Source organism: Chelonoidis abingdonii, chromosome 3 (assembly GCF_003597395.2).
Source record: "Chelonoidis abingdonii isolate Lonesome George chromosome 3, CheloAbing_2.0, whole genome shotgun sequence".
Lineage (NCBI taxonomy): Eukaryota > Metazoa > Chordata > Testudines > Testudinidae > Chelonoidis > Chelonoidis abingdonii.
The window spans coordinates 115,956,185-115,974,422 of record NC_133771.1 but is presented as its reverse complement, the minus strand read 5'-3'; the positions used below and the strand labels follow the sequence as shown (position 1 = coordinate 115,974,422).

The following is an 18,238-nucleotide window of genomic DNA, read 5'->3' as shown; positions in this document are numbered from 1 at the left end:
GCTTTTTAAAGATGGTGTATAATATACCAGTAAAACGACTAGTCTACCACACTGCTGTTGCGTCTACTAAGGAGGGGGGAAAAAAGCACACTCATACTTCCGTCTGATTGCTGGAAAAAACAATATACAAAGAATTAAGACTTAGAACAAATCAGTGAGTAATAAAAGCAAAAAGCCATATATTAACTCAATATTAATTTTACATTCATGCTAGCCTAGGCATGTTGGTGAGCCAAACAATGTGTGCAATCAGTCCATCTGTTCTCTCAAAATTGTTATTTAATTTGATACTAAGTTTTCTATCATTATGAACACTTTCCCCTCCCCCTTAACTAGCATCTCCTTCTTGGTCTTTCAGCTTCTCCCTTGTCATCACTCTCTGCAGCCTGATGACAACGCAGCTCACTGAACACTTAACCCTCTGTCCAAGCCCCTTAACCAAGACAGAGAGAGGAGATAGTTTCAGAACTCTAAGGCGAGGTTCTGAAGGTTTATTTTCCTTGGGGACACCACCATAAAATTACTCAGACAATAGTAAATGTAACAAAAAAGATTAAGAACAAAAAGAGTATTTAAAACAATATTAATTTGCTTATCAATAGATATACACTTTTCATATGGTGAACTAGATAAGGAATGTTCATGTTAAGATATTTGTTCCATGTGAAAAACAACAGTAAAGTTGTTATATGCTGCAAACAAAATCACTGTCAACATTTTGTAACAAAAAAAATTGGGCTTAATTCATTTATTTTTCAAAACCTTCATGCATTTAAGTTCAGATGTTACCAGGTTGAGCTACTAAAAGTTTGTTATTCCACAGAACAGACACAGCAGAGAGAATAAGCCTCAACTATTTCTGGATGAGGAAAGGGGGGAAAAACACCACTAGAGATGAGAAGGATTAGAAAAGTAAGAATTACTGAGGATCTGCGTTATAAGAAGAGTTGTGTTTTATGGTATTAACCATCCTACCATAGGATGAAATGTACATTAAATATTTAAAAAATAGCACAGGGTTATTTTCTTGGAGCTTATTATTCAAGGAAATTTTTAATAATTTAAGACAGTGCCCTGATTACACTATAATGGTATCCTCAGCTAAACATAAGGGCTGAAGGGAGGGTGGATTAGCACATCCTATTAATTAAATAACTATATTGCATAGATCTCCAAATCATCATATTAAAAGCATGCTCTTCAGCTTCTTATCCTTCCACTCTAATGTTACAAAACGTCACAGACTTAAAAGTATCTCATGGGAACACCCTACACCCCCATGTTATTATAACATCCTTATAATATGATTGTGTGGTATCTAATGCAAAGTTTGTCACATTGGGTGTCTTCAGAAGGCTCATGATGTACTGAACATTGTTGTTACGGTAATTTTAAAGTAATCGTTGTTATACTAACATTATAGGTTGTAATTTCACGTATATAGTTCTGAGGCTGAAAATGTGTCCTCATGGCTTAAAGCAAGCCCAGGCAAAAACTCTCCAAGAGCAGAGGGGCAGTTCACACCTCATCAGGGCTTGTATCACACAAACCCAGCCCAGTCTCAGGAACAAAGGACACTGGCTCACTCTTCCATCTCCATCTACAGACATGCTCCCAGTCTTACACTTCCACCAGCATACACGCGGATAGGGACACACCAAGCTGCAGTTACATGCAGGCTCTCTGACCAGCCACTGCATGTGAACCAACAATAGAGAGGTTACAGCCAATACTCTTCCAGCCTAAGACAACAGAGCTGTACTGTCATTTTGACCAGGGCAGAACCAGTATGACCATTTAGTCCCCAGTTTGTCACTTCTGCAAAGGAAAGTGGACATGCACCAGCTCTTGTTCACAAGCTGAGATTCCTTCACTTTGCACTTCAAACAACATAGTGTTTTAGCTAAAATATAAAGTAGATTTATTAACTACAGAAAGATAGCTTTTAAGTGATTATAAGTGATAGCAAACAGCTCAAAGTAGATTACCATAAGAAACAAAACAAAACCAAAACCACAATCTAAGCCTAACATACTATTTAGCATTTGAATCAAGCAGTCTCTCACCCACTTAGATAGTACAAGCAGGTTAACTCTTTCAGGCAGGCTTCCTTCTTTCCTGCCTGGGACCAGCACTTTCCCTCAGTTTAGTCTTTGTTCCTCAAGTGTTTCCAGGAGTCTTCTTGTGTAGGAAGTGAACAACAGATGTCATTGCCTGCCTTATATAGCTTTAGCATGTGGCAGGAACCTTTTGTTTCAAAACTTGGTTCCCAGACCGCTTTGTGGAAAAATACTGACATCCCAAGATGGAGTCCAGAATCATGTGGCCTGGTCACATGTCCTTGTAGAGTCATAGCAGCCATTACTTACAGGCTGTCTGGAGTGTTTTCAGGAAGGCTCACCAGATGGGAGATAAGCTTCTTCTAAGGCCTATTGTCTTCCCAATGGCTCATTGCCCTGAATGGGCCCTTCCCAACCAGCTATCTAGACTGAAAGCATCTTGTCTAGTGTGCGTTATCCAGGTAATCATATTCAGCAAATCACAACTTTTCCAGTGACACCTCACGTGACTTATCTTGTACAGAATGCATCATAATTATGCCAAAAAATACTATTACTATGATGAATATGGACTGCAGCGTCACAATGGTTACCTCAGCTTCTCACCCCTTCTTTAAGGAGCAAGGTAGATCAGATTCGTGGGAAGTCTTCTTTCCTCCCATCCTTACTAACAGTAGTTTCTTTTTAAATTAAGTTACATTTATTAATTGGGGTTAGGTGGTGATAGGCTCAAAAATTTAATTGAAGCCCTGGTAGTTCATATGATAAATGTGAAGGATGAGATAGTTTGATGGTTCCCTTTTAGTTGGAGCAGCACATAGCTGGTGTTTTGGCCAGCTTTGGCTTTTGTTAGCTATTTTTACCCATGTGTACACACTCCCTCTCTCTCTCTCTCTCTCTCTCACACACACACACACACACACACACACACACTCCCTGCCCCCCCCTACACACACACCCCAGAGCTCCCTGCATCCAGATCACTTTCCCCACCTGGGGTGTGCTGTGAGGCATCAGGAGCTGCTCCTCTTGTGCCCTCTCCTTATGCAGCCCAGGCAGGGAAAGTGACCTGGATGCAGGGAGCCTTGATGTTGCTCCTCACCCTCCCTCCCCCACCTCCGAGACATGTGCGGGGCAGAGGAGCAGCAGTCGGGAGAGGAGGGGGCGGAGTGAGCAGCAATACCAGCTGCGTCACGCATCCAGGTCACTTTCCCCACATGGGTGTAGGACGGAGGTTGCAGAGGTTAGGAATGAAGGGGGTGCAGGAATTCAGGGCAAAGGAGGGGGAGCAGGCCTTTGGGGCGAAGGGAGGAAGGGAAGCCTAGGGAGCAGCAGTTTGATCCATGTCCTCTGTGTAAAATAAGCAGTACAAGGGATAGGCTAAACTTTAGTAGACACCAACCTAGGCTGAGAGAAAAACCAAATCATACACAAATGATGACGGTTATACATTTCGTACTAATAAATTACATAAAAAGCAGCGTTTCTGAATTCTCGTGTACTTGTGAAAGACTAAAAGGGTTCGCCAGAACTACCAATGTTTAAGGATCCCAAAACAGGTGTATTAGGCCTCCTCAACCAATAGTTAGCTCTCAAGGTAGCAGAGATAAAAACACACACAGGTTAATAAAGAGTTCGCTATTAAAAAAACAAACAAACAAACATTTCTTCTGTGTTTGTACATCTTCCTTCTGATTAACAAAAGTTCTGGTTTTGCCTTTTTCAAGACCATACTTCTGCAACTCAGAAAGACAGCAACCGTGAATTCAGTAGAGAGGTCAGAATGTAAAGTACTATGCAACAAAATATTTGGCACAATTTTTCCTCTACCTATCACTCATGTGCTGCTAGCACCTAACCCAAAGTTCCATAACTGCATATCAGAAGTTGGAGCACTGCTTTTTTATATTGTATTTTATCATGTTCCTCTTCTAATATGTGAAGGGAAAATATAAGACTTATGGAAGCTGAATAAAAGTTTTCAAATCAAATGTGTCAAAAATTCATACAAACTGAATATAGGTAGTAAAAATAAAATAATTTTCATTATTAGTTTTCCTTGCAGTCTTGTACAATGCAGTTTGAAATTTACAGTTTTTTTCTTTACAAGCAATTGATGAAAACTTTTGGTATTTCTAGCGTCCCATACCATGGTTTAAGCACCAGTCAATGAATGAGTATTTCTGGGGCCCTACTGAAACCAGAAGGGCAAGAGAAGAGGCTGAAGTCACACCAGCAGAAAATTTGGCTCTAGGGTTTTAAATCCCCAGTTTCTGGAACGTTTTCATCGTGCCAAGGTAGGCTGTGAAACTGCAGTCATTAGTACTAAAATGGAGCTATTAATACTACACTAGACATCCAACTATCAGCTGTTCTAAATTAAATTAATCCAGACAATGCAGAAGATGGGCTAGACCACACACTAGGGGCTCTTTCCAGCTGAAGTATTGATTACGTGATCCTTGTTTATTATTGGCATTTACATCCATACAATCACTTCTCTAATATTAAATACCTTAAAACTCTACTCCAAAACATTGAAGAGTAGTTTCATTCTGAAGAGTGCATATGTTAAAACTGCAGCCAAATCCAGAAAGCAGATGTTATCAGAGAGTCTCATCTAAATGTAGTACCAAAAAGTTTTTACTGCTTTTGTTACCAATAAAGAGTGAACAGAGCTAAAATTGAGCGTGCTACATAGTTTCTGTTATGTCTCATGCATCAACAAAATTGTTTACCAAGGTCCAATCAGTTAAACCTACGAAAACCTATTTAAGGTAAAGTGGTTACAAAAAGCCTAATTTGAAGACAATTGAGTAGAACACATAACTGAGGACAAAATCTCATCTACAAAAACTTTTATTTCTGGCCATGGTGAGCGAAGGGTAAAGAACCCAGTTTATCCCTCAGTCAAGGCAGAGTTTACAGGACTGGCAGTTTGGCAGGAAAAAATCTTTCTACCTGTAAACCAAATATATTTGATAGGGTAGTTGATGTACAAACATGGGTTCCCACAATGGCATTTTTGCAGAGTGACTGTTCAAATTAGTTTCCATCCGCTAATACTTAATACAGCAAAATCTGTACAAGAGTCAACTCTTGTTAAACTCCTCTGATTTATGAGTCTACTCTAAAACATCCTCAAAACACATACAAGTCTGCTCCATCTTTATTATGCATTAAGTTACCAGTTTTGCAGGTCCATTGAATGGACACTAAAAATGGGTCTACTGCAAATACTGCTTGCACAGGTAGAATATGAAATAGAAAGAATGAAGCAGTCAAGTTATAGGCAGCTATACATGCTGCAGAAAATGGAAGAATCTTCAGGACAGATTTTTAAAGGAATGGGAGGATAGAAACTAAAAGGAAAGCAGCAAACACAGAGTTAGCTGAAACCACTGGATCTACAACTCATCTTTGGAAAGGCATAGTTGTAGAAAACCAGACATTGCTGAACTAATCTCTCTCTACAGCTTCTTACCTTGAGTTCTACCAAAAAATACCATTTTGAAGAATGAAAGTACTAAAAACCTTACCATGTTAGTGACAAAAGAGATTACAACCAGTTACTTAACAAGAACTCTAATTGAAAAATTCTCTCTTTACTTTCCTCAGTTTTTCAATTGATTTCCTTGCTATAACCTAGTGGTTCTTGAACTTTTATAATGGTGACTCCTTTCACATAGCAAGCCTGAGTGTGACCCCCCCCCACTCCTTATAAAAAGAGTGTTTTTAATCTATATATTTAACACTATTATAAATGCTGGAGGCAAAGTGGGGTTAGGGTGGCGGTTGACAGCTCGTGACACCCCCTCCCCCATGTAATAACCTTGCGACCCCCTGAGGGGTCCCAACCCTCAGTTTGAGAACCCCTATTACAACCAACCTTCAAATTGAGATTTTCTGGCTTTACTTGTATTGTGCCAGTTTGATACACAAGTATCATGTGACAAGTGCAATACAAAGGAAGGCTGCAAAATCAAACATTTTAATATTACATGGGCAAAACATTGCATCTGAGTAAGCATGACTTTTAAAAATGACTAATAATTGTATCTCTAAAACAAAATAGTTCTCAACTGCAACAAGGTTAATTACTATTCTGTAAACAAATTAATGTATTTGAAAATATAACAAACGCTAACTGCATGAGAGGGATACATACTAATGGCACCCAAGTACGTTAATCCAGTTAATGTAAAATTAATGTAAATTAATCACAAAATCTATAACTGTATTCTCCATGATATCTAAATACAGTAAAAAATAAGTAAACAAAAAGCAAATTAAACACTTCTGTCCATCTACTGGATTATAGATATCAGAACAAGTGCTGCCTCCACAAATAAGATCAGAATTTTGCAGAGCAACTGTTATTACAACTTGAAACCACCGTGCTGCATTAAATACAGGTTGGACTGATACTTCCACAGCTCTGCTGTTCTATTTAGTTATATATTATGACTCAATTTGTGCGTGAATTACAGATTTTATTGAAAACTAAACAGTAATGACAGCAATTGTGCAATCAATTAAAAAAAAAGAGTACACGACCTTAATAACTGCCTGCAGCCAAAATCTGCAAAAGAAAGTTAACAAAAATGGAGGACTCCTGCATGGTCTTCAGTGATTTAGTGGGCACATTCATTTGCGCTTTAGTTGGCTGCTATTTACATCAAGATAAAAATCTCTTCCTTTTCTGTGATGGCCACAGTCCAGCTTCTTGCCTTCATCTGGGACAAACAGTGGCTTAGCACTTGATTTTGCAGATTTGCAAAACTTGTATCTGCTCTTCACGTTATCAAATGTCCTAAGATCAGCCCTGGCATCTGTTTTTAAAGAACACTGTATTCAGCATCATCTTTATCACGGAAAGCCCAGTTTTGGACACTTTAATCAGCATGATCAGCTTTGCTTGACATTGCTTAAAAACCCTAAAACAGAACTTCATTTACACTTTATTCTCTCTGTACTAATGAAGAGCATATGTTTCAAGACCATTACACATTAACTCCTCAACATTTCAGCTGACAGAATTCACTTGAATGAAGAACATCTCTGCTTAGAGCCTCTCTTCGATATAGCTGAAATACTAAAAGCAGAGAGATTAGGAGGGGCCTATCCCTGAATTCCAGCAATGCAAAATTAAAAAACAAACATTTTAAAGAACTATAAAGGTAGATAAATTCTGACTGACTTGTATTGCAGAATCTCTTTTGGCAGAACTACTGCAGCTATCTAGCAGATACTTTTTAAAAGGGAACGTGTTTGAACTCAATATCAAGTCAAAAAATTGTCTTTGCAAGTGGTGGCTAATTATAACAGTGAGTGACTCACCAGCAAGTGCATCACACTGTGGCTAGGCGCAGCATGGCCAGGTTTCCCTGCCACTCCCCCCATACACCTGTTGTCCTGATTCACTGACAGTCCCTTTTGCCTTGTGACTTGGCCCTCTCTTCAGGTCACTTTTTGTCTCATCCCTTTCAGGTAAGAGAAGGTTTTCACCCAGCAGTCCTAAGATCTCAGACCAGGTCAATGGCCCTGGTCTAGGCCCAACAGTCCTTCTAGCCCTTTGTGTCTGAGGTCTTCCAGTTAGTTTTCCAAGCGATGTTGCAGGGAAAACTAGTCCATCCCTCTACTCCGGGTTCCAACTCAGCTACTCTTGTAGCAAGTAGTTGAAGTATCTGGTCAGACATCTTGCTTCTTCCATGGACTACTTCCTATGCTGGCCCACCTTCTTCTTGGAGGGCTCATATTCTCAGTGGGGGTCTGCACTGGAGCAAAACCCTTCGTCCTCGTTCTCAAGGCCACAAAGGAAAGGAAACTAATTTAGCATAAATAAAGAGCAGTACCAACTTCTCTGTCCTATCATGATCCTCCAGCCATTTGTGCTATCACTCTGTGCCCATAGGAAAGGTTGTGATTTAGTCACGGAATCCGTGAGTTCAGCCACTGCTGGCTGGGAGCTGCAGAGTTTAAATAAAAAAATAGGGAAATCAGGTTTCAGGATGAATCTCTATGCTTATCTCATCCTATAAATACTGTATATAGGAGTCATTACAGGCTACAGATTTACACTGCTTCCATACAACAGAATTAGTGGTCCAGAAACAGGCAAGCACAAACTGGGAGGTATCAGCAACAGTGTTACAGACATCAGCAATGGCCCTTGTGTACTCCGTAGCTGAGTACTGGTACGGACCAGAAGTAACCATACTCAACTTGTTGATGTCAAACTCAACGCTGCAATGCAATCACTAGAACCCTGAAGTCGACCCTAACACCTGGGCTGCTGGTGGTGCCACACATTGCTCCCTCAGCCATTTGCTGCAATGCCACAATCCTCCGGGAATTCCAGAGGATCATGGAAAATGTACGTCTTCCCATCTACCAGGACCTTAACATCATCCTTCACCATCCCTTGCAGTCGCCTAAGCCCTTTTGGACCCACACATTTAACCTTCAATAATGGAACTTCAAGCTTGATGAAGCTTGGAAAGCCAAATGGAGTTCACAAGAAGTCACAAACAAACACCTTATGAGACACCCGATGCAGAAGATCCCTCGTTTTGATCTCCCATGAAGCTCATGAGTTACTCTAAACCATATCCACACAAACCATGGTAGATGCGGATACTTGCTGCACAAATAGAAAATTAAAAAGACTCTCCAATGTGTGACTGTGGTCACACAGAACAGACCATGGATTATATAACAACTCACAAATATGAAAGAGGCATCACTGTAATACACTCTGCCACTCCAGATGCAATTATCTGGCTTAACCATCTGAACGTACAATTATAGCTGTTGCTCTACATTTACATCAGGCATATGAAGAAGAAGAAATGGATGAGAGCTTCAATTTTAACTATTTCCAAGGCTCTGTTTCACACCAGCCCATTTCCCCCAAGTTTTTAAAGCGGTGCACAGGGTGCAACTGCAATTGATTGTCAATGGTTTTTATGCCAGTAAATCTTTACATAACCCTTTAGAAGGGTAGGTGCTCACATTTAAACCAACAGTGAAGGTGGTGTGTGAACAAGTATTTTAACTTACAAAGCAAATTAATAAGAAAAAAACATTTTAATGCAAGATCATAATTAAGAGAGTGCCTAAATCAAATGATACAAATACAGGTCACCTCATACATCACTAGCTGACCTGAACATTACAGCCACTGACATAGCCTCACTATGGACTGTTGATCTGATAATACAACTCAAGAACCTACTGTGATTCAACACAAAAAGAAATAATCAGGAATCATATTTAACAAGTTGCTTCAAGACAGTCTGATAGCACTGGCAAGGCAATATACTGCCATGCAGACAATTCTGGTTCACAACTAGACATGGGTCTCTTGTTCTCCTAGCCAATGGAGAGTTACTACATCAGTTCTCCTAGTGAGTGGGATCATGCCTGTATGCAGAGCACACCTTAATGAAAGTTAAATACCAGCATTCCCTTCTCAAAAAGGAAAGCACAGTCACTTTGTGATGGGACTGGGACAGGCACAGCAACAGAACAAAAAGGGATTAAAATATGACATCTATTAAAAACCTAATGTAACCTTTATTCTCACAAAGTTACCCTAAAGGGCAGTCTCTATCCTTCAAATGAGAATCAGTTAGCATATAATTATTATGCAGGAATGAACGAAAACTTCACCCATGTTCTCGTATTATACAAATATTTAGATGGCATTTATGACTGTACTGTCATTCAAATACTGGCTACTACAGAAACAAGGATTTACTTTATAAATTTGATTATCTTCTCTTTTCTGATAGTGTTCTAAGTAATGGGACTCTATTTTATATCCTTTCTCCCATTGTGTCTGTGCCTTCTGCAGTGTGAGGTCTCATCTTAATGTCACCTCATATCTGCTTATTGGACATTTTAGCAAGACCAAAACTACAGCTTTCTAGAAAAAGGAGTCCATGCTGACATCAGGCTGCCAAAACTAAACGAGCCCTGTTGTCTGTGGCTCTCATTCAGCAGTATGTGTGTCCAACTACCACACTACATGTGCTGCTTTTCAGAGGTCCCACACTGTAACATACAAGTTGAACATACTTCTATTGTTCCAGGCCTTTAATTCAGAGAGAAAGCAAAACATACTAACTGATGCAAATTCTACTGCTTTTCCAGAGCTAAGTGAGGACATCCTTTTCTAGAACATGCTCCAGCCTCATAAACCTCTTTTGTAACCATGTTGGTTGGACTTTGAACAAATATGAATAGTAGGAAGGAGTACAAGAGTTTAAACAACAGTAGCAATAGAACAGTATGTCATGATGTCAGAACATGCTCTGCGATTACCTACCATATTTATGAGACATATGTATTGCTCAGTGCTATCACATACTCCTCATCCAAAATCATGTTGGCGCGCGCGCAGATTCTGCTCTGAATAAAAAAGGACCTTCATTAGACAATTATAAAAAAAATGGTTATTGCACCACAAAATGACAAATTAATTTGACATTCTTGAATCCTCAAAACATACTTTTTAAAACGTTAGAAGAAAAGATCTATATGGGAAACAAAAGTTAGTGTTTTACTCTGAATATATAGAGCCACTAATCCTATGAACCTACTAAGCCCTTTCCATTTCCCTGGAGACAGTGGGAAAGAATTAAAGCTATTTTATATAAGAAAAGCATCAGTCTGCCTCCCTGAAGGGGGGCAAAAAGTGGGGATCAGAACTGTGTAATATCTTCACATGCACAGGGAATGTAAGGGGATATTAACAATGTTATTTTAAAATACTTTCTATGATCTGTAAGAAAGTTAGCGATTAGTTTCTCTTCAACACAAAGAATAAATCAATACCCAAAGATGGGAGGAAATAGTCTGGCAGATGTAGATATTCAGAGGAAAGTATGATATGCCATTTCTTCCCTCTATTACACCCAGGACTATCAGTCAGAACAATGAAATCTTAATAGCAGTGGAACTCTGAAGGAGAAGTATACATTTAGTCAAAATGATTTTTGGACAAAGATTCAAATCTAGAATAAGATTATTCAAGTACTACAGCATGAAGCATTCTTTTGCCAGAAGGGGCATCAAAAACTTCACATTCAGCTTATAATGTCTTGAAAACACAAGTGTATGTCTTTTTTGCCCACGTTGTACATGTGACTATTGCAGAGGGGCTTTAAATCAACCAAAATGAGTTTTCTGTGCCTCCAATATGTAAAAGTTTAGCTTGCTGAAGATTTGGTAGTTTTCTTCTCTCTCACTGCCAGACAGAAGAGGACAAGAAAAGAGTCTGGCATTTGCAAGAACTTGGACCTTTCAATGTATAATTTTTAACTTTTTGTGAATTGTGTATATACACCCGAGGAAGAAATGTCTCCTGTGGTTAATAAAAGCATCTATTCAGATTTAAAAAAAATAATATAGATATATATAGATATAGAAATCCCATGGAGTCCTAGACACAATTTTGTCCATGCGGAAGACACAATGTTGTAATTCCACTGAAAGGCCCCTACTTCTGAAGATCTTCTAGAGTAAATAACCAGAGTCTGGAAGAGTATCTTGAATGGTAGATTTCAGAGTAGCAGCCGTGTTAGCCCGTATCCGCAAAAAGAATGGGAGTACTTGTGGCACCTTAGGAACTGAACTCTGAGATGCAACTGAAGGCTTTAAGGTTTGTAGAATAATAATTTTTATTTATGTAGTACTTTTCCTGAGAGAATATCAAAGGATTTTACACAGCTAAAGCACAGAAAAATGCCAAAGTTCATGGAGCAAATAAGCAACTGTGAAACATGGGATCTAGGTCTCCTCACAATCTCCTGCTCTAACCATTAACTTTACCTTGCCTCCCTTAAAGGAACCAGATCAAGTTTTCAACAGGGTGGACTCCTTGGATCTTTTGTGCCACAGCTTTTAATTATCTTTAAAATGCATGAACGAAAGGGAACAAAGGAGCAGGTTTATTCACTAAAACACTGGCATGTCCAGAGTGTTCAACAATTCCATTACTGAATTAGACACCAAAGGACCAGTATTGAGAAAGCTTAGCAGCTATGCTTTATTTTTTGTAAGTGTATTATCAGATAAACTTTAGACAAATTTGAGTATGCTATATCTGTAGAGTGATTTCTGAAGAGTTTGAAATGACTGAGAAAGGGGAAAAAAATATTCTAATAGTTTCCTTGCAGCATCCAGGATACTAAAAAAAGTTTGTCTAAATTCTTAAGTATTTCTTAGCAGGTCCTTCCATCCAAGGAAGCGAAGGAATCTACTGAGTTATCAAGTGCAAGAACTAAGGTCTCATCTGTGAGCATGGCATACTATTAAAGATCTTTCGCTATCTTTCATGAAATTCTGGAAAGGAGAGAATGCATAGAGAAGTTCCTGTATTCAGGACTAAGACAAGGAAACAAGAACCATGGTATCTTCTGCCTCCATCTACTAAAAAGTCATGTGATTTTGTTTGAAAGGTCTAGAGTGAGGTCACCATTTTTCTCTGTCCATAGCTGTCAAACACAATTACGGAGACTCCATACTGACTGATTCACTTGTTAACAACTCAGTCTGCTATAGAGCAGAGTTCCTCTTATTCGAAGACCTGAGATAGAGAATACAGTTTTCTATTTCAGGTGAATAATAGCTTCTCAAACTAGCACAATGCTGCACAAGGATATTTACTTAACAAAGTTTTGTTTTTTTTTTAATTAATCCTGTTAGAAATGTTCCTGATTCAAATTTTGCTAACAAACTCCTATGGAAATATTAATAAGACTCAATAGGTCGCACATTTAACCACATCTTCAGAACTATAGGGTGGAGAGGGCTTGTGCACTAGTTTGTCACTCTGAAGACCAGAGTTCAAATACTGGGTAAGGTCAGAAGTAGAAATAAATTTTCTGATCTCTTCCTAGTACCTTATGGACAGCTCTGTTTCTCCACAACAAGATCAAACGGCAATTGATGCACAAGGAAGGAACAAGCTGGCCATGGAATAGCAAAGCCTTGTGTGAATAAGCCACCCACCTAAGCAAGGTAAGTTACACCAACCTAAGCACCGGTCTGGACACTGCTATTTTGGCGGGGGAGCTTCTCCCACCAACATACGGTAGCTATTGCCTCCCATGGAGGTGGTTTTAGTGTGCCAGCGGCAGAGCTCTCTCCCGTCAGAATAGAGCATTTTCACCAGACATGCTATAGTGGCACAGCCCAATAAAAAGGGGAAAAAAGTGCATTTTTAACGCTACCATATGTGCTAAATCCTGATATTTAAACAGTCATCTAATGTGCTAAAAACATACCTTTTATTCCAGGTGCAGACATGGCCATAATGGACATATATTAAATGGTAAAGCCATAGGAAGGCGTCACACTCAGCCCACACTATGCATAGATCTAACCAATACTGATTTTAAAACTTGGAGCAGTTCAAAACTATTCACTAGAATAGTTTTTTAAATGGTTTAACTACTCAATGTAGACATGTCCAAAAAAGCATTAAAATAGGTGAATAATATTCATTACTGGGTAGTCCCATGATTTGTAAAACATTTTGGCCCCATTCAGTTTTGTGAGTTAAATGAGGTTACCTTTCAAATTTAAAGTGCCTTAGAACCCTGTTTAAAACTGCATCATGTAAACATTTTAATAGAAGTAATGTTGAGGCCCTCTCGTGAAAAGGAATTTCCCATATAAATTGGTAGAGAAATGTCTAAAAACCTAATCATACTTTATATTGGATTAACTTGAAATTTGACTGATTTCATTCTTTAAATTAGCTACAGCAGTCAGTATAACTCCAGAGTTAGAAATATGCAACGAGTAATAATGAAACACTAGAAGGATTTCATAACCTAAAAACTTACTTGGTATTTACTAGTCAGAGGCCAATACAAAAGACAAGGGGAAATCTCACCAATTAGATTCAGGACAACGTGGTGGGGAGACTTCTCATTTAGCTGAAAGACACTCTACTTCAATCTAAATGGTACCAGAGTGTGTGGAGACAGAAAGATAGGTTTGTTAATCAATACCTTCCCTTAGGGTCCATTTTTGGGTCCTGTTCCCCTATGAGTTGCTCTGGGCCATGTTCTGTTCAGAGTATTCATTAAATCATCAACAGTGAAATATATTCTTGTCAATTTCATTGCCCTCTGCAAGGTTTTAACAACAGTAAAAACTAACAAAGGTCCATTTCCCTCTCTTTGAGAAGGCTATTAGCAGCAGAGTCAGGCCTATGCACTCAGGAAGGCAAACATTGTTTTATATTTGGAATGCTTCCCCTCTCTAACAAATAAACAAACAAAAACAAGTGAAGATTTAAATTCTGCAGAGACTGGTTGATCCCTCCATTCCAATTCAGAGAAAATTTTAGTGTCTTTAGCAAGTGGATTTTTCAAGCCCTGTGATATCAAAACATTAGCCAAAGCTTTACCAGCTAGCTGTTTCAGACAAGAACCATATTTTAAAATATTTTTCTCCATTTCACTAGTTCAGTACAACTGTTTCAACATTTCCATTAAAGTATTAAAAGGAGTAAAACAAAACATTTATGCTTATACTGCTGCTCCAGCTAAACTTGCTTGTCCTCAAAGAATACTTACTCTTGCCTACTAAAAAGCAAGCACACTCATAAGGCCACTATTACACTGATATTAGACAATTAAATCCCTTCTTCATTTAACCACTTTTACAGATCACCCTCACTATAATCATACCAATTCCATGTGTTGCTAATTTACTTATAGGAAACAAATAGCAACCTAACTGTAAGAGATATTTTCAATAGATAATTAAATACATACTATTTACATATAAGGATAGTTTTAATAAAATATCCTTATAATATGATGCTCCCATGAACAATGCACTATTCATCAATAATTATAATAAAATACGTCACATTTGTATGTGTTTTTATACTTCTTACCTCATTCAGTTTATATCTAAAATTCTCTCCTCTCTGAATCTCATATAACAATTAACTTTTTGTAAATATAACTTAAAATGAAGAGAGCTTTAAAAGGACTGAAAAATCCATTCATATTTGTAATATTGTATTTCATTTTTAGTTGAAGGAGGTAGAGTTATGTTACTCTAACTCCTAGTACACTATAAGCAGTAGCAAGGAGTAACAAAGTAGCAGCAGCAGCAGCAAAAAGATGAGATTTATCTGCAGTTTATAAAGGGATTAACCTTTTTTCCCCTAGAAATATGATCTGAAGCTTCCAGAAATGTCAGAACTTAAGTAGATTTCAGGATAATAGGGGAATGTAGTCAACTGAATTTCCTATTAAGTGATGTTCAGGCAATTCCAATCTGTTTTTGGAAAGACATTTAGGCCCCTTCTCAACCAAATAAATGCAACTAAATTTTTATTTAGTTAGCACTGTTAAGCACAAAAGAACGCAGTTATTGTTGATTTATGCTACAAATTCCATATGCTAGTTTGAAATGTACAAGTTACTAAGTGTTGATGATTTTACTGTTAGAAGATCAAATGGCGCTGCTAAAACAATCTTTTGGTGGCTTAAAAACAAATGGCAAATAATTACATCATTAGAAACCAGCTCCCCAGAAGTAAATCCACAAACAAGCATGAAGCCAACATTTCCCTTTGGAAGATTTTCAAGTCCAAAAAGACACCACCACCACAATCTTTAACACATCCTAGTACAGGCCTCTATTCAGATTTGTGTTTAACTGCTGTAAAAATGCCAACGCAACAGAGACTTCACAGACACATATATCAACCCAAGATAGTGGAAACTGAGGACACATACATCACAGCACTGGCATATCCTCAAAAGATGCGTGCACAGACAAAAACACAAAAAAGACAGAACCCAACAACAGCAACCAAGACTTTTCCCTCTTCCCTCTCCTTCAAATGCAAATGCATACCTCATTTCCAGAGTGCTTCCTCACACTAGCTCCAGTAAAATAGAAGCAGCAGCCAGGACAGGACTCCAATCAGCAGCACAGTGATTTTCTTTTTATAACAGAATGAAAGGATACAGCCTTAAAGCTCCAGTCTGAGTCCCGATTGCCAGTATCCTCTGAACAGGATCAAATGCCAAGGCTGAAGGCTGATAGGGGAAACCATGGCGTACGGTCTAACAAGTCAGAGCAGTGAAGTAACGGTGGGTCAAGCAGCAGACCAAAAATAAACAAAATGAAGAGTGTATTAGGAGGAGGGGTTCAGTTTTAATTGCATTTCAGTAAGGAAACAAGCATTTAGGAAAAAAGATTTGATGCAAAACAGCACTTTACCCTGAATTCATTACAGAAAATTTCTGGCAGAGAACCTATTTCATTCATCCTTGAACATGAAATAAAAGATGGTTACTGAAAATGGATTTGATTTTTAACTCTTTTCTTAAAAAAGCCACCAACTACTTCCATTTCATTTTGTCCCTTCCCCTAGTCTCTGGCTTCTTGTTTTTAGCTGTGTATAAGGCATTTGACAATTAAAATATGAGATGTTTCCTGGGAAGCTTGACAATGCAGCTAGCACTGTAAATTAAACTATTACAAATCATTAGAACTGCTCTTCAGAGAGCCATCCCCATTTCTCTCAAGCAGGACACAGTGCATCCTCTCTCCAGGATAGCATTTTAAAAGAAAATCACACATCCTCCCCAAAACCAAGACTTAATATTGAGCTATTGGAATGGCTACCTTTTTTGACTAGCTAGGATTTTAATTGTTACTTGCGCAGTTATCAAATTAACCGTACTGTAGGACAATAATTGATTCAAATTAATGAATTGTGCTGTTTCACCAAATGACTCACTTTTTCACACAAAAATATTAATATAGTGATCTAACCTTGATCACAGCTATGCAAATGAAAAAATAAAACCATACAAATGCTAGCTTTTCTATTTAAAAAAAATCTTATATTAAAATTACAAACAAATGTACAGATCCCAGTGTGGTGATTTAGGATCTCAAAAATGCACACACACACACAGTTTTTACTTTAATGAGATTAAATAGGTTATGTTAAACAGCCATGCCTCTCAACTTTCAATAATTTTGAAAGTGATAAGGGATTACAGTGTAACCGTAAACAAGGCCATTTAACTCAACACTGCTTTTTCCTTTCCAGATCCCTTGCTGATAAAATGCATGGCACACTAGATAAAATGTAAAACAATATACACAAACAAGCCCAACCAAACAACAAGTAAGCCCTGGATTTTGTAAAGATAAAGATGGGTGTTAATATTCAAATTAGTTTTTATTCCTCTTGGTGCAGCTGCTGGATTAATTTGCTGCATCATCCTTTTATAAATGTATAGACCTCAACTGCAATAATTATACCAGCAATGAAAATTAACTTCTCTCTCACCTCACACTGAGAATATCAGAAGTGTCTGCTTGATAACAAACTCCAACAAATTCAGCATAAAGGTCTACAGCCCATTTTAGGTGCAAAAGGATAAATGCACTTCCAAATAATGTGAAGGGTTAGGTTCCCCATACTTCCAGTCCATCACTCAAATGCACCAACAATCAGACTTCTATTATACCTAGGTACCATCACTCTCCTCCCTACTTTCCACCTCCCCAGCTTAGTCTGAACCGACACAGTATTATGTGCATGAAATAGCCTAGAGGCAAGAGAATCAATCCAGAAATTGTCAAGAGAGGGAAAAAATGATCAAGCAAACCCTTTATAACTCCCCCAGCATTCCCTCCCCATCCCTAAAGAGTGGAGGGGTTCAGATAATTGTAGGGATTGAAAACTAAAGAGCCCAAAGCCTGCAGAGCCCATCATGGCTTCATTATCTCCCCCAGGGTTGTGAGCGGGGCTCCTGGCTGCAGTCTTCACCTTGCAGAGCTGGAAGTGCTCGGACTGGAGCGTTTCCGGGATGTCGCTCTCCCGGTTCCCGGACTGCTGTTGCTGCGAGGAGGAGGAAGCCGAGGAGGAGGATGAGACGGCTGTCAGGCCGTCCAGCACCTTCCTGATGTTAAATTTCCTCATGGTCTCGGTGGCGGCGCTCCCTCTTCTTCTGTCTGTCGCCGCCTCAGCCCCCGGTTCACGGAGAGGGAAGCGGAGAGCCCTGCAGAGCAGGCGGCGCGGGGCGAGTGGCGGTGCCAGGCGAGTGGTGCTGTCCAAGCGGGTCCCCAATCCACAGGAGCAGGGAACCAGAAGCCAGGCGGCGGGCGGAGCCAGG

At 38.9% G+C, this 18,238-nt stretch overlaps 1 protein-coding gene across 4 annotated transcripts in view; it reads right to left on the bottom strand.

The window, feature by feature from the left end:
• Window positions 1-18,119, bottom strand: part of STXBP5 (syntaxin binding protein 5) — a 206,388-nt gene extending 188,269 nt beyond the window's left edge. For all 4 annotated transcript variants that reach the window (XM_032804054.2, XM_032804056.2, XM_032804057.2 and 1 more), the window contains exons 1-2: window positions 17,893-18,119; window positions 16,071-16,168 (exon numbers count right to left, since the gene is read on the bottom strand). In XM_032804054.2, coding sequence (XP_032659945.1) covers window positions 16,071-16,168; window positions 17,893-18,045 — 251 coding nt within the window. In that variant the 5' untranslated portion in view covers window positions 18,046-18,119. The remainder of the gene's footprint in view (window positions 1-16,070; window positions 16,169-17,892) is intronic.
• Window positions 18,120-18,238: the final 119 nt, after the last annotated feature.